The sequence below is a fragment of the Rhamphochromis longiceps genome, linkage group LG15, assembly GCF_057381845.1.
Source record: "Rhamphochromis longiceps isolate RC_006_pf linkage group LG15, R_longiceps_female_GT1.1, whole genome shotgun sequence".
In the NCBI taxonomy this organism is placed as follows: domain Eukaryota; kingdom Metazoa; phylum Chordata; class Actinopteri; order Cichliformes; family Cichlidae; genus Rhamphochromis; species Rhamphochromis longiceps.
Window position 1 is genome coordinate 7,817,783 of NC_140571.1, and position 24,575 is coordinate 7,842,357.

The following is a 24,575-nucleotide window of genomic DNA, read 5'->3' on the forward strand; positions in this document are numbered from 1 at the left end:
GACTTGTCAGACATGAAATGCTTTGCAGAGGCCATATTTAATATAGCAGCAGGGACTCGAGAGTCGAGATACTCGTTTCTGAGTGTCCTTACCTCTATGGGCCCCTCACACTGCATGTGGCTCTGTATCCATTCGAGCCTGTCTGAGTTCTCCTTCTCCCGAACCCCCTCATTGACCTGAGAGCACAGCTCCTCGGCTCGCTCCAGAGCTTCTCGGAGAGGGCCTCGGTCTGCGTGGCCATCTGGGGTGTGCTCCAAGATCTTACCAAGAAGCACAGCACAGGCAACAAATTAAGAGACATGGAGATGAATATTAAACAAGTGGTAGGCGGGATTCATGGAGTTACATATAAACAGCATTTCTCTGCATACATTTTTGATGAGTAGAGGGTAACGTGTAATCCTCTGCATGGGCTTGAGGAGGAAGCTGGACAGCGGCATTCCTTTACAGCGGTAGTTAGTTGCAATCTTCTGCTCAAGAGGAGGCAGAGATATTTTATTGCATCTGACAAAAGCAAACGTTTTATTTATTTTTCCTTTCACAATATCCATTATCCAAGGCTCGTACTTTGAGGAAGTCTTTAAAGTCAGGCTGGTTGTGGGTCTTGCTCTGCAGCAGCGCTGCGGCGTTGAGCTGGCAGGAGCAGAAGCGAATGTACGGCTGCATGTGCGCGAGCTCCGACGCCAGCAGGTCTCCTATTAGCTGAACGGGCATGTTCTCTCCTCCTGTCTTTTTACGGACACGCAGGGCTCTGGAGGGAGGTCACAGATGATCAGGATGTGAAACACCATTTCATAACCTCACAAAACATAAATAGATGGAGTATCTGATGAGTTCTGCAAGCCTTCAGAGTCTATGGACTTGCAGAAATGAAATAAGTGTCAGTTTTTCTGTGCATTTGCTTTTGATCGTTTTCACAGAAAGAGTTCATAAATGTTTATTCTAGCAGAGCAGTAGGGTTTAATAGTTTAGATGTCAGTATGGTTCATAACAATGTCACACGTGGGACCTACTTGAGCAATTTGGAGTTGCACATAATCAGTTCCCTCCAGTTAACAAAGATAACTGCCATCTCAGCTTCAGTCAGACGGCCTGACTCGGACATGGGCTTGTAGAAGACCTAAGAGGCAGAAACAAATGCAAACAGGTGAGGACGGGAAAAAAATGACAGAAAAGTGGTAATAATGTTCAAATATGCCGATGTTTCCGTCGGTACCTCTAGCACTAGCTCAAGATCCTCGACATAGGTCTCCTCGGTCTGGATGAGCTCGTGAATGTAACCCTGCCTTTTCCTCTCCTGAGGGGTCATTGTGTCGAGCGTCATCAGGTCAGCACACCCTACAGGAGCACATCCATGCGCATGCAAACACACGTGCAGACATGCATGCACGGACATGCACCGGCATGTGCATGGCAAACACAAGCACAAACACTTTCCTCTCAATCACTGATGTGGTGTGTGAGAAAATACAGCGAGCGTTCAAAAACATGTTAAAATCTCCCTTTATTATCACTTCGATGACGTCTAATTTACATTTAATGCACAGAGTGAGGCACATTGTAGTCGCAGTACATGAACATAAGCGATGCCAACGCTAACAACACTGCTACCAAGAACACTAAGGTAAAGAAAAATAAAGCACCTTTCATGGTGGAGTGCTCACTCCTAGTGATTGCATAGGTGTAAATGGATAAAGTAGCTAATGCTTGAGTGACAGAGCAGTGGAAGACTCAGCTGGTAGTTCAAGTCTTTGAGGTTCAATCTTGGCAAAAGGTGGATGTACAGTTGTGGTCAGGAGTTTACATACACGCATCACGAGCATGAATGTCATGGTAATTTGGGGCTTTTAATAATTAATTCCACAGTGGAAGAATTATACAACATACATGTTTAATAACTTTAAAAAACAAGAACTGATTCTAAATGCTTGACTTGATTTTGGAGCTTCTATAATCCACACAATGTCAAAAATATATGCACAGACTCAAACAAGGTTCTACAATAGCTTTTAACTCAACAAGACTGAGGCCTATTAACCTCTCATGATAGTTTCTACTACAACTGGTAGTTTCTCTTTGCCAACATAAAAAGGTTTGACAACTCTCATTCGATTGACGGATACTCAGAACAATGGGAAAGTCCAAGGAACTCAGAGAAGATATAAGAAGCAGAATTATAGAATTACACGAGTTGGGAAGATTTCTTGGAGTCATTACTAAACAACTGCCACTACTTTGGCAAAACCCACGATGTCACCCTCAGGCTGCGTCTACACTAGCTCGGATAAATTTGAGAACGGCGTATACGTCTGAAAACGCTCCACGTCCACACTATCGTTTTCATGCGTTTTCACAGAGTTGTTCAGCCACATCGAAACGGCCGAAAACGCTTACGTCCCAGTACTGCGCATGCGTGAAACGCAAGACGATTCGACCTGCCTTATTTCTGTCTGTCGTTTATTTACTTTCCGGCTCTTTGAAACGTCACGGCAAAATGTCGAGGAAAAGCACCGAGTTTTTTTTAAACGGACTAACAATGAGGTGGAGTTGTTGCTGCGAGTAACACAAAAGTACAAAGTTGCAAAAGCGATTGAGAGTCAAAGAATTTGAAGAAAAGCTACCTGAAGCATGTACAAACTGAATTAATCTTTAATAGGGCTGTCAGAATTGAGAGCACACAAAACAACTGCTGTGTGATGCCCTCCGCTCACACACTCACATGACTGCATCACATGACTAAAATGTGTCATCGTTTTCGAAAAGGCTCTGGGTTTGTTATCCACACTGCGACGCGAAAACTGCGTCTTCAAATGTATCCGCTTTGGAGAGCGCTCTTAAAACTCTGCGTTTTCCTTGACCGAAAATGCCGTCTCAGTGTGGACGGAAGGCCAAAACAGAGAGAAAAAGATACGTTTTCAAACAAAAATGTATTAGTGTGGACATGGCCTCAGATGAAAGGAAAATTAATTAGAATCTTCAAAAACAAGCCAAAAACCACCAAGGCTCAAACCTGACATGAACTAGAAAATATTGGAACACAGTGTCCATAGTGTGTTTTATATCACCATGGACAGAGACAGGGTGCCTACTCAGAAAGAAGCCCCTTGTCCAAAACCAACATCTTTAAGCTTGACTGAAATTTGCAGCTGCCCACATGGACAAGCCAAATTTCATCTGGAGAAAAGTCAGGCAAGACAAAGATTGAGCTATTTGACTACAATGGCAAAAGGTATGTTTGGAGGAATAAAGATGAGGCTTTCAAACCTAAAAACACTGTACCAATTGTTCAGCATGGCGGTGGTAGCATCACGCTCTGGGGCTGTTTCGCTTGTACTGGTACACTGGACAAAGTGAATGCAATGGTGAAGAAGGACTAATCTCCAAATTCTTCAGCTTCAACTCAAATCAGCAGCTAGATGGTTGGACACTTTAGTCTACAGGACAATGATCTCAAACACACATCAAATCTGATTTTGGAATGAATAATGGCCTTCCCAAAGCCCTGATGTCAACCCAATTGAAAATTTGTGGACTACGCTTGAAAGCCGGGTCTGTGCCAGGAAACCAACCAGTTCAAACGAACTACCAATCCTGCCAAGAAGAGTGCTCAAATATCCAGCCAGAATTTCACCAGAAGCTTGGTGATGGCTACCAGTGTGGTCAAAGTCCAACTTGCAAAGCGACGTGGATTAGAGAAAATCTAAAATAATTTCAAACCATTTCTTTTTAAGACATTAAAGATGTATGCTGTGCAACCTCAAAATTACGGCACCATTCTAGCCCATGATGAGTGCATTTAAACTTTTGATGATAACCCTATATGTCAGCAGTGTGGTAGATGTTTCTCTCAGACTATTCTTGATATGCTAATGTTTGCATGTTTTTTTATTTTCTTTTTTTAAATATGTATTTGCTGGTGATATCACAGTTCAGTACAGGGTGGGTGTCATTTTAAGTACTTGGAAGCGTCAATAAATGGCAGAGTGCATAAGCATCGAATAATAAAATCACAATCAATTTCATCTCAGTTGCAGTTCAAGCGATGCGTTAGCAAGCAGCAATCAAGGTTACCGGTGATTTAAGCAACAGCGAGTCTTCACATTGATCCATTTTTAGCAAGGTTTCAATGTTGTTAGTGCAAGAATGAGTGACCCTGTTAGAATACTCTGCATCATACTAACTTATAGCTTTAATTTAGAAAACTAAACCGATGCTTCTTACATATTATTTTCCATACTTTTGTAATCAAACTCTTATTTTCCTTTTATCTGTAGCAAAACTACGCTTTCCACACTTTTGTATCACGGGGGACAAAAGCTTTGAAAGCTCATGTCTAGCTGCCTCTGCCTCGCTCCCTTGGTTAATTAGTTAAAGAAACAGAAATGAAAACAAGGGAGAGAAGAGAGCGAGGGGGGGAGAGGAGGAAGGGGTGTACGGTGAAATAAATTTACATTTAAAGCTGAGAAGGTAGGACGCCAAAAACAAAAACCAAATAAAAAAAACAGGGTTTGTAACAGAGAAGCACAGAACACCAGAGTCCTAAACGGGTGAGGTGGAAAGTGCGGAGGTGGGCCGTTCTTGCTGGCGGCTGGGCTTCCTGTTGCGACAGGGCAATTCGGGATCGCTCAGACAGAAGGGGTGAGAAAGAGGAAGAGGAGGAAAAGGAGGAAGAAGAGACAGGAAAGCCAGCGTTACTGTCCTACAGAAGAAAAGGAGGGGAAAAAACAGATGAAGTGGAGGAATGGAAGGGAGGGAAGTGAGATGATGAAGAGATGGAGAGACAGCAGACGTTAATATAGCTTTAATATTAATGCTGGACACTCACATGCAGGCGCATTAATAATGCATTTCTGGAAATGTAAATGTTATTATTCATCGTATCAGCTGCAGACGGCGATTTCTCGCGCTCTTGTTTCGGCAGCTTGTTTCGCCGGCCTTACGTGTGGCGGGCGTGCGAGTGACAACGCCTTCGCTGGAATTAGAATATCAGAGCGTTTTGTGTCTGTGGCTTCGACAAGTTCATCCTAATTAAAGAGCTCGTGTGTTCACGCTTGTTAACAGCTGCTGCTGTGAGGAGAACACGCAAGCTGTGCATACTAATTCAGGCGCACACCTCTCATTAAGAAATCGGCCTTTTTAAAATTTCTCAGCAGCTACGTATGAATGAGCAGCGAGCGGGATACGCGTGAGGAAAATGACCGCCTTCCCGTGTGTTGCATTCAGAGAGGGAAAGCGAAGCTGCCGTTTCCAGAAATGTGACCAAAATGATGAAAAATGTGTCAGTTTGAAATCAGATCAGCTTTCGCTCTTTATTATTTTGTTGCCCGGGGTGATTTGTCAGCGGCATCTGTTTTAAAAGAACAGTTTGACATTCGTGGGATATACGCTTTGTTCACTTTGTGGTTGCAAGTTAAATTAGAAGATCAATACCACTCTCATATTAGTCTGCTTAATATAAAAACTGCAGCCAGAGCGTGGCTGGATTAAATTAACTAACAATACGATGAGAGAGGTATCCATCACGCTTCATGCCCAAAATGTCAAACTTTCCTTTTGATGATTTGAAATTGTTGATGTTGTCCGGGATACTTAAAAGGCCCAATCATTTTGCCTTGTGGAGAAGAAATTTAACATTTTCTATTAATCAATTTCAGAAGCTTTTTATGGGAATGAGCCTTTTAAGTGTAATGGTTATATGTTCACCAATTTCCTCAATGATTGATTGAACCAACTACTCGAGGCTTACCATCAGTGGTTCCATGGTCTGACATGGATAAGGAATCTACTGTACCTGGAGTGAGCCAAGCCAACCAACATTTTTGTTTGTTTCTACAGCTGATAAACACAACTTATCAGTTTCCATGTGTGCTAACTGTCTTATTATTTTTTATTTAGAAAAAAAAAAAAACAGTCCATCAGTAAGAGGATTAAAGTTTTACTTACATTGCTGGCTGGGGTCTGATTCTGTTGTCATCTTGACATAATTGGTGGGCAGCAACCCTGTTACCCCGTTGGCTTCTCCTTTCCACCAGTCGGGGTTGGTCTTGTCGAGGATGTTGATCAGCTGACCCTTGGAGAAACTCAGCTCGTCCTGATTGGCAGCCGTGTAGTCATACATTGCAATAACTTGACATACTGAGGGAACAGAGTTGACATATGAAGCTTAATCTGTTGCTGTAGATTTGTAGAATGACCCAATGAGGGCCAATGTATAAAAACAGAACTAAGAAAGCCTTAAAGAGACCAAGATGACATTAAAAGTAGGTGAAAATAGTGAAATGGTTTCCCTTGGGCACCAAACATTTAAAAATACTGGCAGCCTCCAGTCTTAAGCCTCAGCCTCATAGTAGATGCACCTCTGTGGTATCAATTTGAAAATCCTCTGTGGTCTTTTAGAAAATTTGACCTCTTATCTTGACCTTGAGGTCACTGAGATTTCTAGTAGATGCATCTATGATCTGAATTTTAAAATCCTACGTTACCTTGTTCTCGAGTTCTTGCATTCACAAACTTGAGTATTCACGCTGCCCACCCGGCCGGGCGACAACAACACCCCATCAGCCTTTTACGGCTGAGAGGTTCAACAACCTTTATTTTGGCTCATTCTACCATTTTATTTCTGCATATTTATTTATTTAGCCACAGACGTTCATGCACGGACATGCACCAGCATCTGCATGGCAAACACAAGCACAAACACTTTCCTCTCAATTACTATTTATTTATTATTTATTTAGCATATTTAGCCACAGGCCAGTCCCAACAGTCACCTCAAGAGGAGTTCGTGCTGGATTTTGGTCATTTTTAAGGCAGAGCCCTAGAATGCTATATGGCACTGCCAGGAACACTAGCTGCGTAGCCTGTTTGAGCTAAAGCTTGCAAGCTGTCATTGGCAGGCATCTGTCTGGAGGACTAAAATTGTCTGTGACTCATTTCTCCTAAATGCTATTGATATAATTAATGGCAAATACTGCCTAGTCTATTTGCACTACCTGGGCACATCTCATGTAAACATATTTGCACTTGTGTGTAATTCCACGTCACTGCATTCATTTTTGAGTTGCTGTTGGGGATTCATTGTGTGGACTCCTAAAACTAAAAACATCGCCATCTGCTTCTGCTGCTTCTATGATCAGTGCTAAATGCTGAATGTTTGCAGGCTGAGAGAGGAACCATGGTAAAGTCTGTGTCTGCTAAATATCAGCATGACAGAATAAGCAGAGGGTGCTAAATGACTAAATAACAGAAATGACACTGAAAGATTATGTTCTGTCAGCTGAAATTTGAGACAGGAATTTATGATTAATGAGCATTTTTACCAAATTAGTTTCAAAGTCATAGACATAAAAGCTTTCCAGCAGTTACTGTCGTGGTTGTTCAAGTAATTTCGACCTGCATCTCTCAGCTAAATATACAGATTTAAAAATGTAAATACAAACCTGACTTAAACAAGATCAGTTATAGTAAATCAAATGCTGTGTTTGCCGTGTGTCAGCATTCACCTGGCAGAGGAGAGGGGGAAGACTTGCTACTGGAGGGACCCAGGAGCTTAACGTGAGAGGAATGAAACCAGCCTCGCTGCCGCTTTTTCCCCCGAGCCTGGAGGGGAGAGAAGAGCCAGTGAGAGTGAACCAATCTTCTGCTGGATCGTTTCTGAATCCTAAATCGAAACATTAATTGATGAATTGATTTTTTTGACAGGCAGAGTTTTGAACCTTGAGAACGCTCTCTCATGATGGGAATGTACATTCACTCTATAAATTAAACTAAAGCTCAGCTGAAGTCTCTGAAACAGCCGCAGTAATGCAAGCTGCAAGCTGCTGAGGGTAATGCACAGATTGACAAAGCTGTGGAAACCCTCTGTTCTCGGACACTCTTACTCATATTGACTTATTGTCTGAACGTACTAACAGCAAATATGACTTCTGCTGTCGCACTCTGAGCTTCAACTCAAACTACAGCTGCAGCCTCAGCACGAAAACATGCAGAGAGAGATGACCCTTCACTTTGATGACCTTTGTAGACGACAGCACTGTTATATTGAATGGGTTGCATTGTTGTATTTCTGTCATGTTTCTCAGGTCTTTGTCTGAATTTCTACGAACATTACTGCTAAGGATTGTCTTATTGCATTGGAGTCACACTGGGTTAAATATGTACACTTGGGTTTTAAGGGGTATTTATTATTTTCTTCTTTTTTTGGGTTGTATGGAAGCTCCAAACGCAATTTCATTGTGACAATGACAATAAATAAATACTACTACTATACCTTAATTTGTTGATTGCTTTTTGCCATTTGACTGATTAACTAGTTTATTAAAACATCCATAGTGATAATGTCTTCATTTTGTTTGCTCATTTTGTCTGTCTATCCAAAACCAAAAGTTCAATTTACTCTCACTAAAAAGACTAAACAAATTTCAGGCGTTTTTTCCTTACAGGACCACCTTAATATTTAAGGAAATATCCACATATCTGCACTGTAATTTCCTCCACAATCATTCTGCTTCGCGTCTAATGGCAACAAGTTTTCAATGACCTTTTGTTAATAAAGCTTTTCATTCTCGTCGCCATATAATCCAGTAGGTGTCACATTATAATGTTCTAAATTCCTTTCACAGAGAGGCAGAAATGTGTCATTTGCAACCGGGAGGTGGATTTAGGAGAATAATGACTCATTAATTGTGCTTACACGGCGCTCGGCGGTGCGATTGACCTTCTGCACTTGCAGCCAAAGTAAAAATTTCTAGCTGAAATCGTAATTTTTCTGATGTTAACAGTTTCAATTTATCCATGGCTCTTTAAAAAAGAAAAATGAAAAAAAGTATAGCTTTTAGTATAGCTTACTTGCAGTTCCCCGAGCCACCAGCCGGTGGAGTTCTTGGCCAGCACCACGATCAGTTGCCCCGGAGACAGGCGAAGCTGATGCATCGTTGAGGCCCCAGTGGTGGTGACTGCCTGCGCAACCTCTGTTGACCAACCAGAAAAAGCCAACAGTGAATTTCGATCATTTAAATGTCAAGAGAATAACAGAATGAGTCATCAAACACCGACTAAGTGTCCGCCTGTGCGTTCATTCTCACCAGGTTTCTTGGTTGGACCTCCAGGTCTTGATGCCTAAAGTTAACAAATGAAATGTAAAGCAGAAATAAAGTAATAATTTAATTTGGCAATTTTTTTTCCACATTAACTCAGCTTGACTCACCTCTGGCAGTTCTACAGGTCGGACATAGTTGGAGGGAAAGAGCCCTGTCTGGTCCCCAACGCATCCTCGCCACCACTCTCCTTCTTTTTCCAACACCAAAACAACATCCCCCTCGACAAACGTCAAGTCCCCCACCTCTGGGCTCTCATATGTATACAAGGCCACGTATTCTGGTAAGGACAACAATAGTACCAGTTAGGAAACCTTCGCTGACTTTAACTAGACCTTATTTTCCACAGATAAACTGCTCTTACCTTCTAGTTGAACTGAATCAGATGTGTCCAACGCATCCACACTATGATGGGAAAAACACATGGTGAAGCAAGTCTTTCAGTTGTTAAAGGTTTTACACAAAAGGGATGTGCGTCTTCTTACTCTGTATTGCCAGCCGTCTCCAAAGCGACGTAACTTTTGGGGAACCATCCCTGCATCCCGTTGATCTGCCCCAGCCACCAATCTTCCCTCTGCTGCAGCACGCTGATGATGTCTCCCTGCGAGAAGCTGAGCAGTGTGGTGATGACGTCTGTCGCCGAACCGCCTGAAAGGCTGAGGTGGGTTTCTGAAGTGGCTGACCATGGCGAGAGGGCCCGAGCGAGCAGAGGAACGGAGGACTGAGGAGCGTGATCAAAGAAACAGCGATCTGTCACCATGGGTACATCTAAGAAATCAATCACTAGACGCTCCCCTCCCCTGGACTTGCAACACAGCTAATTTCACCTTTGGACCATGGGACATGACCTACAAACGCTAGAGCTGCCAACACTGATGTCATCAGACATCTGTAAATGTGTGTGACCCACAGAGAGTCAGAGAGAAGAACTCCCATTGGAGAAAAGCTATAAATATACAGCTGTGCTGTTTCTGAAGATGTGTGTTGATGTCAGCAGACCTATTTCTGATCATGCCACAGTCTAGATATACACTACTATAATAACACAGATGAACTAAGAAGGGAAACATGAAGATTAAATGATCTCATGAACCTTTTTCAGTAACAGAGTGATAACTTTTAGCCATGAAGTGAATGTGCTCTTTTGGTTGAATCAACCAGCAACTACAGGGCGGACGTGCCCTTGTGAGGTCAATCTACAACCACCATGGTGACTCCTGTTTTTGTGTGGAGATTGAGAGGTGTGGATCCAGGCGCAGACAACGATGCAGGAGAGAGTGTTCAAACTTAAAATGAGCCTTTATTGTGGCTGTAAGAATTACTACAAAACCACTACCAAAACCTAAACTGGGGACAGCTACAGAATGATACGCAGACCCTCCGACAAAGAACCACACACTAAATATACACACAAGGTAACAAGGAAATGGCACACAGGAGGGAGACACAGCTGAACCTAATTAGACAAGACAACGGGAAAGCATAACCCAAAACACTGAACACCAGACGGGGGACTCTCCAAAGTAAAACAGGAAATGCAAAACAGAAAACCACAATTCCCAGAATAAAACTTAAACCGAACACACAAAACACTGGGCTGCAGACCCAGGACTGTGACAGTTTTTTAAAACTATAACAACCATTGCATCAACCTTTTGATTTATCCAATACTGTAATTTAGTACCAGATACTTATTAAGAAATATTACCGTGCCCCATAAGCTTAAATTGCACTTTGAGCTTACTGGTAATTGGCCGGTGTTACAGGTAAGTCCATAATTTGTTGGATAAAGACACATTTTATAGTTTTACCTTTGCACACCAGAACAGGGATTTTAAATGAAACAATTAATACATGACTGAAGTGCAGGCTTTCGGCTTTAATTCGAGGGGTTTTACGAATATTTTGCCCAAACTGTTGACAAACTACAGCCATTTTTAATACCCACTCCCCTACAAACTAACACCATTTTAAATTTAAAGATCGTTTTAATACTTGTAAAAACATCATGTTTCCTCCCTCTATATAGTCTGCTGGGCCTTTGCTGCAGCCACCATCAGCTACTGCTTATTTGCCTTCAGTTTTGTCTTCAGTAACTGAAAAGCATGCTCTGGGTTGTTTTTGCAGTATGCTTTGGGTCATTATCCATTTGCCCCGTAAACTGCCACCTGATTGGTTTTACAACATATGACTGAATCTGAGCAGACAGTACAGCCCTGTACACTTCAGAATTCATCCTGCTACATTTATCAGCAGTCACACCATCAATAAACACTAGTGACCCAGTTTCACTGGCAAACACACCCATGCTATAACATTGCTTCCCCTATGTTTGACAGACAATGTGGTATGCAGAGGATCATGAGCTGACTTTTTCAGCCAAATGATGGCTTCCCCAACCTGCTCTGACTTGCTTTTTGGACCTTATATTTAACTTGTATATGTAATTGCAATGCAAACTGATAAAATCTGAACTGAATCAACTTTATCTGTTATTCTCTGCTTCATTTGTCTTGAAATAGCAAGAGAAAAGACCTCACCTGGCCATGAAACTGCTTGCCAGTCAACTGTCCGCTTATTGAGAAAATGGGTCGGTATACAAAAAGTCTGCAATTCCCCAAACAGCTCATGCAAATTATTTTCTTTTTGAAGCTTTTGAATTCAAGCTGAAAGTCTGCATTTCACATACAGAGCAAAAACTATAAAAACTGTCTCACAAATTATGGATCTAACTGTATCTTGCTAACATGCTAAACTGGAAAACTAAAGACCTTTTTAAACAAAGGCAAAAATGAAACAGGGCTTCATTTTTGCTGCTGAAGTAGGTCACAGTAAAGTTTACCTGCTCATTATAAAGAATAAGGAGTCATCTAGCCAGGAAATAAAAGTAAACAACAGTCAGGCTCTACCTGTGAAGCATCAGATTGGACAGGAAGAGGGCTGTCACCTTTTTCCACCACATCGGGGTGTCTGGGTAAAACAAGAGGGACAAACCATTAGGGGAGGATCCAAGAAAAGAATAAAAACAACCTGACAGTGCTATGGCATAAATTACAACGACCTAGGTGGCTGTTATAGACTTTCAGTCAGCAGAAAAAAAAAAAGACCCAGACAGTTCTATCTTTAGTGCAGAGGAGCTAAAAGCCTAGAAACAATCTCAATCTGCTCCTCCTGTTTCATGTTACCTTGTGTTTAGTGGTGGTGGCAGACAGGACATTTTTCCAGGTGAAGTGGGACCACTTTGAGTCGAGGCAGGGGTCAGACATTTCTCAGCGTAACTCTGGGGGAACCAGCCCCTGTTTCCGCGGTAACTTCCGCACAACCAGCCAGGCTCACCGACCGTGTGCTCATCCACCTGCATCACGGAAAACACAGTTCACTTGCAGTCAGTCATTCGCAGCGAGGGGATCAAGATAAACGTTTTGTGATCAGTCCTTAATTCTAACACTTTCAGAATTGATGCTCCTTGAGGAAACGGGGATAACGGGGATAATTGATTGAACTTTAACTCCATCAGTGATTACTTAAAATCAAAATATAATTATAGATTTTTAACCAGGGGTGCAGTGGTTAGTGCTGCTGCCTCACTGTGAGAAGGTCCTGTGTTTGAATACAGCCTGGGACCTTTCTGTGTGGTGTCTGCATGGTGACTGTGGTTAGTCTGCCTTCCTCCCACAGTCCAAAGACATGAGTGGGATTAGGTTAACTGGTGAATCTCAACTGACTGTAAGTGTGAATGCTTGTTAGCCTCTCTGTGTTTCTGTGTTAGTCCTGTGACAGATTGGTGACGTTTCTAGGGCGTACCCTGCCTCTTGCCCTCTAACAGCTGGGACAGGGTCTGGCTGGATAAGCCAATGGATGGATTATTAACCAAGCCAAGGGTGAAACTCTTTCTGTATTTCTTATTCCAAAAAGTAGGCCAACAAAAAGCCCAAAAAATAGCAAAAGAAATCACAGCTTGAAGCTGAGTTAACCTCGTATTCTAGAACAGGAATTGACACGCTGACAATTTGGAATCGTGGCAAATGTGCCAACGCTGGCAGCTGTACTTGACCGCTGTGTCACCTTTGATAAATCGAGCCACTGAACTGGACCGTGCTTGTGGTGTTGCTGCCATTTGGTGCATTTTTTTAAATGGACTGTAATGGAATTATCTAACGAGCCTGACACTGAGCCTAAAAAGCCAACAGATCAGGTCCCACAAAAACTAATTGATAATCAAAAGCAACAATATTTTGAGTAATACATATTAAATACATTTTAAAAAGACGAATATCCTGTGTGTTTGCAGCGCGGGTGTGTGCTTCGTACCTCTATGAGACAGTCTGCGTCTACACTCAGCTCATCTGCGTTGCGAGCAACAAAGGAGTACAGGGCTCTGTAGGTGGTTAGCTTGGGTGCCAACTGCTGCCCCATTTCCTGCTCTTCTTTCCTCCTCTTCTCCTCCTCAACCTCTTTCAGTCTCTTCTCCTCCTCGGCCTCCCTCCTCTTCTTCTCCGCCTCTGCCTCCTCCTCTCTCCTTCTTCTCTCCTCTTCTTGTGCTTTCTCCTGGGCTGCCCGGTGGCGAGCCTGGGCCTCTCTCTCTTCCTCTTCCCTCTGTCTGGCCCTCTGCTCCTCCAGAAGCCTCCTCTGCCGTGCCTCCTCTTCCTCTCTCTCCCTCTTCTCTTGTTCCCTCCGCTCCTGCTCTCTCTTTTCTTGCTCCAGCTTTGCCTGTCTGTGGGAAGTAAATGCAGCTTAATAAAGCCACATTATGTCTAAGCAAGAGTAATACAGACAAACCCTGAGATTCACCTGGCCGCCTCTTCTTCTTCCTCTCTCCTCCTCCTTTCTCTCTCCTCCTCCTCGCGGCGTCTCTGGAGCTCCCTCAATTTCTCCTCTTTGACTCTGTGCAGGTCGTCCAGAACAGCCTGCTGCCTCACCTGCTTCTCCCTCAGCTCCTGATGCCGTCACAGAATGTGCAACGCAAGGAGACATGTAAATATCTGTCTAAGACCTTTGTTCTTATCAGCCTTAAAAGTCTGAAAGAACCACAACACAACAGCTTCTCCACACGATGCACTTAGCATGACAAGATGAACATTGTTTTGCCATTTATGATTTCTCATAAACAGCAGCAACATTCACAGAAACACGCAGGCATGCTGTATGTGTATGTGTATATTTTTTTTCTTTCTAACACAGAAGTTGTGCAGGTTAGACATTCTGTGTGCGTGCGTTTTACCCTCGGAGTGCATCCTGTTTACACAGAAAACACAGACTAGAAAAAATCCCACAGAGAGAAACAACAGCGAAGGAAGAAGGCATGGTACCAACAAAAACCTCCATTTAAAAATAATTCAAAAGAGCAGGAAAAGATGAACGAGCAGATCAAATCATTGCGGGATGCAAAGGAAAGGAGATTTAAGATTGTTGCTTGAAGGGGGGGGGGAATGTACAGAGTGGGAAATAAAGCGACAGAGAAAGAGGGTTAACCTTGATGAGAAGGAAGAGCTGGCTGAGGCAGGCCAGCAGAGACAGAAGGCCTCGGAGGACACAGTCGTCCATATCTCCGAGCTATGGAAATAACAGTGTGACGATGGAGGGAGACAAAATGTTTAGACGATGGGTGAGGAGAGCAAAGAAGAAAAGTGTGTCACAAAGGAACAGGCAGAGACAACAAAAATAAAAAGTAAGAAGACACATCCAGGTAGCAGGGAGAAGAAGAAGACAAGAGAAAGAGAAGAGGCCAGGGGTTAAAAGCTTTAAAAGCTGCTTAAGAAATAAACAAACCAAGAGACAGAGACCAAGAGAAAGGGAGAGCAGGTGTTTTAGTGCTCCAGTTATTAACATCAGACTGATGATAAGACTCTGAAAGGACGTCATTCACAGCTATCAAATGATCAGGCTGTTTGATGACAAACGTAGACTTCAGAGACTGTATGTGTGCAAAAATAGTTTAAGTTTCCATTGCCCAAGGGGTGAAACTCTAGAGCTATTGTGACCAGTTGAACAAGATTTCACAGCAAGTTGAAAACGCCCTGTTTTTGTGCTATTTAATATCAAGCCAGAGCTGTGGGACAAAAACAACAGTATGCTTTTGCTTCATTTAACATCAGTGCAATCCATCTTAAAGCAATTTTGCTGCACGATTATATTCACTACTATGAAACTTCTCTTGCAAAATATGTTGACGCTAAATAAAGTCGGGGTATGAAAAACCCAACTTTAGCCTTAAAGTTAGTTTCATGAAGAAATAGTTTCAGATTGTGATGAATGATTTTAAAGAACTGCCAAGGGAGGCAGCTTAGTGTGCTACATACACGTCTCGGTACAAATACAGAATATAAAGTGCCTCCTACAATTTATGGGTGATATCAGAGGCTATGTTCTTTTTTTCCCCCTACAACTTTGGTCTGAATGAGTCTGTAGTGGCCTGAACCAAACACTGACCTTAAGCTCCTTATTGTACTGCTCCATCTGCGTCAGTTTGTCTGTCGTTTCCCTTTCCAGGATGTCAAGCTGGTCCTTCAGCCTCCGGCAGTTTACAGTCTTCTCCGTCACAGTCCCGGTCAGGGAGGTCAAAGTCACAGCTACAAAGATCAAAGGTCAGAGACATGTCAGACCAGCGGCCAGTGACTAATCTGTGTGACGTGAGAGGAGGCATTTGTCACCCACACGGGAGTTTGTTGAGGCTGATGTTTTGCAGCTTCTCACACAGTCTCTGTTGTTCTGGAACCAGCTGTGAGAGCTTCCTCTGCCACTCCTGCGACCAACCGAGAGGAGAGCGCGTAAAAACACACATGCAGAAAACTGACAGGGCAGAAAACCGAGAGAAACATTTCTGTTAACCTCAAACTCGAGCTGAAGCGCGTTAATCTCTGCAACGCGGGTGTCCCTCTTCTGATTGACGAGGTCCAGCTCAGCCTTCTGAATCCGCCTCTTGCTCTGAGCGTCGCGGAGACGGTCTGAGATCTGCTTGTGCATGTTCCCCTGTGAGACCAGGTAAATGATATCATGGTGCACCCATGCTTTGATTAGCACTGTGAATTGTAGGTGTGAATATTTATAAGTGTTAATGTAGCCTCACCACAGCCTCTAGCTCCAACTCCAGACTCTTCTTTTTCGCCCTTAGTCGAGAGATCTCCTCTTGCTCCCCCTCTTTCTTCCTGCCCAGCTCCTCTCTTTTCGCACGCTCCCACTCGTCCCTCCGCTGGCGCTCCATCTCCTGCTTCGCTGCCTGGAAGTATGAAGACAGAAGGTTATCAGAGAAGACCATCGATCCCAGACAGCATCACCCGACTGCTCCGGCACTCACCTCCTTCCTCTCCAGCTCTCTCAGCCTCTCCTCTTCCCTTTGTCGCTCCATTTCTCTCTGCCTCTCCAGCCGCCTCTCCTCCTCCAGCCTCCTCCGGTTCTCCAGCTCCCTGGCCTCCCTCTCCCTCCGTTCTTGAGCCTCTCTCTCCTCCCTCTCTCTCTTCTCCTTCTCCTTCTTCTGCTGCTCCTCAAGAGCTAGACGTCGTTTCTCCAGCTCTGCGCTTCCCTTTGCAAAGTTCTCCTTCAGCTTGTCCTCAAAGGACACTAAGAGGAGGGGAAAGAAATAGGTGTATTACAAAGTAAGACAGAGGACGTCCAATGGAACAAAACATGCAGAATTCACAAAGCCATACCGCTGCTCTTGTTCTTTTGAGCAGGTTCTATCTCTGCTGTGTCTATTAAACAGGGAGTTATGTAGGGCCCTGTTCCATTAACAAGCTCATTGGATTTAATTCCTCCTCTGTAACAAAAGCAAAAAGAACATTTGTTCATTTATCTATTTGGTTAATTTTTAAAAAAAATTGTAAATGAATCTCTGTGTTACCTCAGAGAGGGTGGTACTAGGTCTTGTGGCAGAGTGAGTGGTAGAGGGCGGCCCGTCTTAGCCATGTCCACCAGGTGCATGGCCAGAATGAACTCATCAGCCTGCAGCTGGCCATCCTTATCCACATCTGCCAAGGTCCTACAGACAAATCACACAGTGCTGTGTGTCAATAAGAACATCATGGTGAGAAGATAATGAAGTTAGAGATTTTTCACTGCAAGCATCCTTCTGCTGTTTCTGGCATTGGGACAGTAGTGGAAGGAAACTTGGGATATAAATCAAGAGTACTGGGCTCACAGACATTCATCAGCTGATAAAGCGGAGGAGAATGAGGGGATCATCACTGCAAACAAAAGGTTTCAGATAATAAGTAATGTTCTTAGTACTGTCAGATATTACAGCTATAACGTTTATAAAATACTACTGAGTCTTATTACTTCAAATGTGTTATTTGCTCCTTTTGTGGCTCACAGTTCCAATAAAATACAGTACGATGCAAAAGTCGTGAGTCACCCTTCATTTCTTTATATTTTGCTGCCAAGGAGCCAGACTTTCCTCTATATTTTAAAGTGGTTTTGAGCACTAGTTCTCCAGGCTTTCTGAAAGTCTGTTTCTTTAGAAGTTGGCTACTTTTGACCTCATTTTCAGTCTAATCCATGTATTAGCCATTTTCAGACTAATTTTTTTGTTGTTGCTGTTGTTTTTTAAGCCACTTAACTCTGACCTATGAATTATTCAAGCATGAAAGAGGTGTACTCGCTCAAGGGATAAACTAGTGTTGGGTGTACGCATAACATAAAACTTAGCAAATTGTCTGTTTAGGCACTTTGTTACCAGCAACCTGTGTCAAACTGACAGCGAACAGGCAGCCAGCATCCTGATTCCTTGAATGTCCTTCAAGAAGTCTGGAAGATTGCTTGCCTAAGGAACGTGTTGTAGAATAAACACATATCAAATATTGACTTTTAAACTTGCTCAAACTGTACAAACTCTGCTTTTGCCTCATATACAGAATTTATGTTTGCACCTATTTCCCATTTCCTAACAGTATAATGAAATGAGGGATGGCTTGAGATTTTTGCACAGTACTGTATAGTCAAATTAGAAATGCTTCAAAGCCAACTTTATAAGTGGTTAAACTCTTTTAACACAGTCAGCGTTGGTATTTACGTTGTCTGCAGAGCTCAATTTTATTATTGAAGCACATAATCAATTATCTGACCATTAAAGAGTGGTACACAGTATTTCACTTAATATAGTTCCATGCTTTTACTTAAGTAAACTCTCCTCTTAACTCTAGTTTACGGGTAAAATTAGCAAATTCTAACCTTTAACCTAAAACAGACTTCACAGACTTTGAGGTCTTGAAAAAAATTGGGGAAAGCGGCAAAAGGGTCCTCACTTTACCAAAATGTCCTTACTTCAATGGTCATAAACTGTCACTGGTCCTCACTACGATAGATAGGCAAGAACATACACAAACATACACACATTACACTCACCAGATGGTAGCTAACTGAGTCTGCGTCAGATTTGATGCCATCAGTGCATTTCTAACCTGAGGTCCTGCAAAGTAACACGTAGATCAGATCAGAACAGCAACGTGAACTCTTACAGTGAATACGTTTGTGTGCTTTCCAAGTTCTGTTAAGTGCAGTTAAGAGCAATTACAGGAGAACGGGAGTGCATGTGTGCAAAGTGAAACTGACCCTAAATTGTTCGCTTTTAAACTCTGACAGGAGCACTCATGTGGAGCCTAGTGGTCCTGAGAATTTCATGTTTGTTTAAATTCATGCGCGTATGTTTGTGTGTGCACAGGACTTACCTGATAAGTAGCCGGTCATGAGCTTGTCTAGTGTGTTGAACTGCTGACGGTACTTGAGTCTTGAGGCCTGAGAAACGGCCCAATCACTAGCGCCCATCTTTGGGGAGTTACTGGCCAAAGATGTGGTGGAGGAGGAATTGGAACTATGGTAAGAGACAAGAAAGGTGTGTCTATATGTCAACAAATCACCTAAAGGGAACTGAAAAAATATTATTATTATATTATATATGATCAGCCTTTTTCTTTCTCCTTAGACCACTAATTGCTTGGAGACTCCCCGGTGTTATTTCTCAGTTCTTAATTAACTGCAGAGGAAGCTGGCGCAAACAGCTAAGCAGACAATGACTTTTGGACAATGAAACAAGACAACATCATACTTTCGGGTTATCATAATCAGCCATTCGGTGGGGTGCGGTGGTTGAATTGTTAGCGCTATCAAGTGGCTGGCTCAAACTGGGTTTACTCTAGGTCCTTATTCTTACAGTCCAAATACATGCATGTTAGTTAACTGTTGACTCCTGGATATGAAGCAGATAAAGTGCTTAAAGTTTATAGAATAAATCATGTTATAAATGTATGGTTACATTTGGCTAGTAGTCAGTGAGACAAGTAAAGTGCTATATAAATACCAGTCCATAATGAGTATGCCAGACCACATGATAGTCATGGTTGAAAATTGTAGCAGAGTGGGAACTTGCAACACTCATTAAGGTTTCAGAAAGACAACAGGAGATGCCAAAGCATTGTTTTTCTGGGTGTATATACGCACAGTAATAAGATTGCAGAAGCACAGACCGGAAAAACCTCAAAGAACTATCAAGCATCTGTCCTAATATTAGAAAGTCTAACAGCTAGAACTGGAAGGTAAAAGCAGCTGTGGGATTAAACTGCATCTATTTTACTTCTTGGTATGCTGGTGCCCTTAATAATGCTTTCCTTACCACCTACACCTGAGGTCAGGGCTTATTGTGTGAAGCACTAAGCTATTCAAAACAATGAAATCAGATACTATTTGCGTTGTTTTCCAAACCCACTCAAAACACCATGAGGTGGACAAAGGATATTAGATATTCAAGAGGACTTGGCTGTCAGAGAAACTGCAAGAGGACCTTCCAAACCTCGGCTGATATTAAAGTACATCATGCCAAAACGGAGATGAAAGCTTCACTGGCACATAAGTAAAACTACAAACCCCTCTAGTCGCAGTCTTATATTTCATTTTAGACATGAGCTAAAATTCAATTTTGATTTCATTTTAGAAGTGAGCAGGCCAAAAACAAAGAAAAAACATCTATTCAGTGGGCACAAAACAGTATGAAATGACACACTATGAGATCATTGATGTGATGGCCTAATTCCCCTAAAGTCACCAGCTAAAAAAAAAAAAACAACCCCCACATGTTTTAAGCTGCAGCAGCAATTTGGGCTTATTTCTGGTGACGAAGATTCAAGTAACTTATTTAACATTTTGTTTGCCTGTTTTATGTTACCTAATATCTTACCCTGAATAGGAATGACTGAAATGGGGACACAGTGGCTTATGGAGACCACAGGGACCAATGATCTACCTACCTTATGTCTAGGTGACTATAGACAGATGACTATATAACATTTACAAAAAAAAAACATTGTAGTTGCTCAGAAAAATAGTCATGACTAATAAACCTTCATAGCATTCTAAGCATTTAAGATCTATAATGACCTCGCCCATTGAGAATGCTTTTGGATTCCTGTTCTCTGACGTTTTCGACTCTAAACAAGACAACTTCCTGCTATTGCCAAAACCCTCTGATTTCAAAATGTTTTTCCTGTACTCAGTGTTATCTGGGAGTTTCATCTCTGTTTGTGCTCTAATTCTCAACCCTTTCCTGCTGAAATCACGGCATGACTGCATCTGTCTGAGTGCTCAAACAAGCGTGTGTAGATAACAAACGGGATGTTTTAAAACCAGTAAACCCTAAATTTAACTGACATAAATATTTCTAAATTCGTCTTTCAGCATGACTTCACTTATGTAGTACACACATGCAGCATTGATCCGAATCTCCCGTTGCGCCACATCTCAAAGGAGCTCTACTGGATTGAGATCTTGCTTAGTTTGAAAGCATTTTCCTAGAGCCCAAGCACATCTTTATTACATGCTAATAACAGTTTAGTAATTTGCTCAGTAATAATCTCACCTGCTCGATCCCAGGTCGAGTAGAGAGTTGGCCTTTGACATGCCAGTGGACGGGGAGAAGGCCATAGGAGAGGAGAAGCCAGAGAGAGGAAGTCCTGTAAATGCAGTTGGAGACACTCTGTTAATGGTAAAATCTCCATTTGGTAAATTCAAAAGAATGTTTCAGTTTACACATGGTACTATATCCAGATCAATTTATGACATTCTGCGAACATGCAGACTGCTGCTGCCCTTGGTGGTACGTACGTCTAATCTTATCTGCTCATACTTTACAGTCGCTGCACACAGACCTCAACCAGCAAGGTTATTAACATCTGGGTAAGAGATTGTGGTTGGCTGCAACCACTTGCTAAAGAGAGTCTCAAGAGCTGTGGCACTGATATATTTTCATCAGAGAGGGAGAGAGAGAAAAATGGAGGAGGAACACCAAATAAAAGGCTAATCTCACACTAACTCTTATTAGATTGCTCATTTCACAGCCAGAAATCGTACTGGAACAGACTGAGTAAGATTAAAGAGAATGGCCACGGAACAGATGGAGGAGGTGAGAAATGAAGAGAACAGACTGAGATGTAAGAGAAATCCAAACAGAAGAACTGCTAATGTATATATAACATATATGTTCCCACAGTTGATATAAATTAACTTTCCTATCTGAACTGCAGCAAACACTGAGTGTGTGAAAAGCTGCAGTGCTGCATCTCACACACACACATACATATACATATACACATATACATATACACATATACATATATATATATATACACATATACATATATATATACATATACACACACATATATATATATACATATACACACACACATATATATATATATACATATACACACACATATATATATATATACACATATACACACACATATATATATATACATATACACACACATATATATATATACATATACACACACATATATATATATACATATATATATATATATATATATATATATATATAGACAGATATGCCTATACTAAATGCAAAGCATGCACGCATCACAAGACCAATATAAGACTTGAGGGAGTAGAAAGATAAGGTGCAGCTCTTTCATGTTCCAAGCGTAATCCTCACTGCTTTACTGCACCACTGAAGCTCAGGACATGAATAACTGACCCTTACACATAAAATATTAACAAATTAAATAAATAAAATCCTGTATGCACCATGCTCCATACTGTTCAACAAAAATCTAATCTCCCTGCAAAGCTGCTAAAAAAGCAGGAGCAAAGAAGTTGCAGATTTCAGCTTTATCAAAATACAAATCTGCGTATTTCATTTCACACGCAACCAAGTCATGTTACTGAATTACACCAAACATTTATGTTGGGTAAACTGGGGTTAGTTGATTAGCTGACAGGTGATTTTTGGTTTATTTATTTATTTTTACTTTGCAGAGAGCTGGTTTTGGTGAATCATCAGAAACATTTTCGGTGGTGAAGATGGTGGCGATACTTAAAAGTTTTGCAAGTATGCGTTTCAAAGTTGGAACATATTTGGAAATATGATTAGGCTAACATAGCTGAAACAATCTGATCATTTAAATGGATGCTCCTTATTAGAGCCATACTGATATATGATTTTTAAGACGATAACTGGTCATTTAAAAAGCCGATAATTCGATATAATTGTTTTTTTTTTAAAACAAGTTTTTAAGTCACTTTTTGGCAAAATTACTGTTAGTCTTCAACACAGTCTAAATTATCTTAAGTCAACTTTCTGGTAATTTCTTTAAGTAGCCTTCAGGCTTTTGAAATTACATTCAAAGCTCTTCTTTGGACGACAGCTATCTTTTGTTCCATTCATAATCTATTTATGACAGGCTGCTAGTAACAAAGTGCATAAAGAGACTATTTAAAATTGTTTTTTTCTCATAAGTTCTAATAAATTAGTCAGGCTCTAATTTTTTTGGTACTTTGTTTTATTTTTGTGAAATGTAAAATCTTCCTACTATACTGGTTTGTTAATCAGCTTTTTGCTGAGTGTCATTTTTAAAGGAATTTATAATATCGGTTTATGCAAGCAATAAGTGCAATCAGGTCATGGGACCTTGTTATGCAATGTGCAAAGTTATGAGCAGATTACAACTGCAGTGGCTTTATTTGCTTGTGAACAAGATAACATTGATGTGTGTCACTGAAATATCGTCATTAAGTAAAATGAAATGAAATGGCTCTGGAGCATGACTCAATATCTTCAGCCTATGTTCACTTTTAGGCTCATTGCTGGAGCTAATCCATTGATCGTTATCTATTTTGTTTTGCCCAGAATGGTTCCCACTGCAGAACCAACCTGCGTTGTTAGGAACGAGTGGTGGGGTGAGGAGGGTGCCGTTGTGGAGCCCACAGTTTCCAAGCGGGGCGATAAATGGCAGAGTCACAGGCGTTGGCAACAGGGGTTGCATTGAGGGCATGGGGGGGTTAACTGGGATGGGTGTGAGGATGGGCATGGCTGACATAGCTGACATGGATGACAGACCAATTGACAGGTTTGGCATAGAACCCATTCCTATATGGAGGAAACACACAAAAAAATCAATCATTTTGTAATTTTTTCAAATGCATAATTATCTAATTTTGGAGAAAAACATGCTTGTACCAAATCGTGCTGAGGAAGCGACGGTTGAACCGCAATTGGAAGCAGGAGGCTGCTTCATGACGACTGGCAAGGCGGAGGGCAAGTTGCGTCCTTGAAGTTTAAGTTTGATGAGCTTCATAGCAATGGAAAACTCCACTTTGTCCATTTTCCCATCACTGTCCATGTCGGCTAAGTTCCTAAAGGAGGGGAAGAAGAAAATCTGGAGTATGTAATGATCTGTGTGTAGCAAAGTGTACATTCCTATTTTTCTTTCCCTCTTTATTGAAACAATAGAAAAAAAATCACTGGGGACAAGGTTGTGGTGGGATTGAATTCCAGTCTCATTTCACACACACACACACACACACACACACACACACACACGCACACACACACAGAAAGCGAGTTCTAATTACAGGACGCCCCCGCCCTCTCTTCACTCACATAGTTTACTAGGTGTGGCAGGCTGTGAAGGAAATAAATGCTCAACAGGAAGCTGAATGCAAGCCAGTGTAACAAAATCTTGGACCTACTGACCCACTTGCTCCTGCTCAGCATTGAGTTGTGACAAGAACTTTGTCAAGTTGTCAGTCAGTGCTTACCAAATCTCAGCCAGGACAGAAGCAGGCAGGCCGGACTGCAGGAAGAATTTTCTTGCTTGTTCTCCTGCAGGTAAACAAAAAAAAAACAAAACATATGCAGCTCACTTACTGCTAATGACACAACCTCCCGTTAAACAGTCTGTTTCTTATGAGAACAGCCTACCTGAGATGTAACCGAGGACGGGGGAGAGGGTCTCAAACTGTTTGTCATGTTTCGCCCTCTCCTCGGGAGTAATGGCCCACACACTGGCTCCACCTGGACAAAATCAAGACACAGTTTTGGTATTTTAAATTCTAAACAAAAAGTGACATTAATGTTGTTGATGTGAGTCCAGCTGACACAAAATATAAGTGCTGGTAATAGCAGGAAGTCAAGTTTGAGTTCACAACCTATTTTTGGGCCTTGGCTCTTTAGTAATAATCTGAGTCTGCTTG

At 41.9% G+C, this 24,575-nt stretch overlaps 1 protein-coding gene across 1 annotated transcript in view; it reads right to left on the minus strand.

Moving 5' to 3' along the window:
- Positions 1–24,575, minus strand: part of itsn2a (intersectin 2a) — a 45,706-nt gene that overhangs the window by 2,549 nt on the left and 18,582 nt on the right. Inside the window, exons 3-32 of the mRNA XM_085381959.1 lie at positions 24,304–24,396; positions 24,141–24,204; positions 23,560–23,735; positions 23,254–23,469; positions 20,938–21,031; positions 18,758–18,900; positions 18,435–18,498; positions 16,933–17,070; positions 16,742–16,848; positions 16,390–16,652; positions 16,162–16,311; positions 15,924–16,064; positions 15,750–15,837; positions 15,525–15,664; positions 13,887–14,032; positions 13,407–13,809; positions 12,281–12,450; positions 12,005–12,065; positions 9,581–9,816; positions 9,460–9,500; positions 9,206–9,375; positions 9,084–9,117; positions 8,848–8,969; positions 7,503–7,599; positions 5,944–6,135; positions 1,217–1,338; positions 1,014–1,120; positions 568–751; positions 372–470; positions 93–260 (exon numbers count right to left, since the gene is read on the minus strand). Of these exons, the coding sequence (XP_085238085.1) occupies positions 93–260; positions 372–470; positions 568–751; positions 1,014–1,120; positions 1,217–1,338; positions 5,944–6,135; positions 7,503–7,599; positions 8,848–8,969; positions 9,084–9,117; positions 9,206–9,375; positions 9,460–9,500; positions 9,581–9,816; positions 12,005–12,065; positions 12,281–12,450; positions 13,407–13,809; positions 13,887–14,032; positions 15,525–15,664; positions 15,750–15,837; positions 15,924–16,064; positions 16,162–16,311; positions 16,390–16,652; positions 16,742–16,848; positions 16,933–17,070; positions 18,435–18,498; positions 18,758–18,900; positions 20,938–21,031; positions 23,254–23,469; positions 23,560–23,735; positions 24,141–24,204; positions 24,304–24,396 (4,229 nt within the window). The remainder of the gene's footprint in view (positions 1–92; positions 261–371; positions 471–567; positions 752–1,013; positions 1,121–1,216; positions 1,339–5,943; positions 6,136–7,502; positions 7,600–8,847; positions 8,970–9,083; positions 9,118–9,205; positions 9,376–9,459; positions 9,501–9,580; positions 9,817–12,004; positions 12,066–12,280; positions 12,451–13,406; positions 13,810–13,886; positions 14,033–15,524; positions 15,665–15,749; positions 15,838–15,923; positions 16,065–16,161; positions 16,312–16,389; positions 16,653–16,741; positions 16,849–16,932; positions 17,071–18,434; positions 18,499–18,757; positions 18,901–20,937; positions 21,032–23,253; positions 23,470–23,559; positions 23,736–24,140; positions 24,205–24,303; positions 24,397–24,575) is intronic.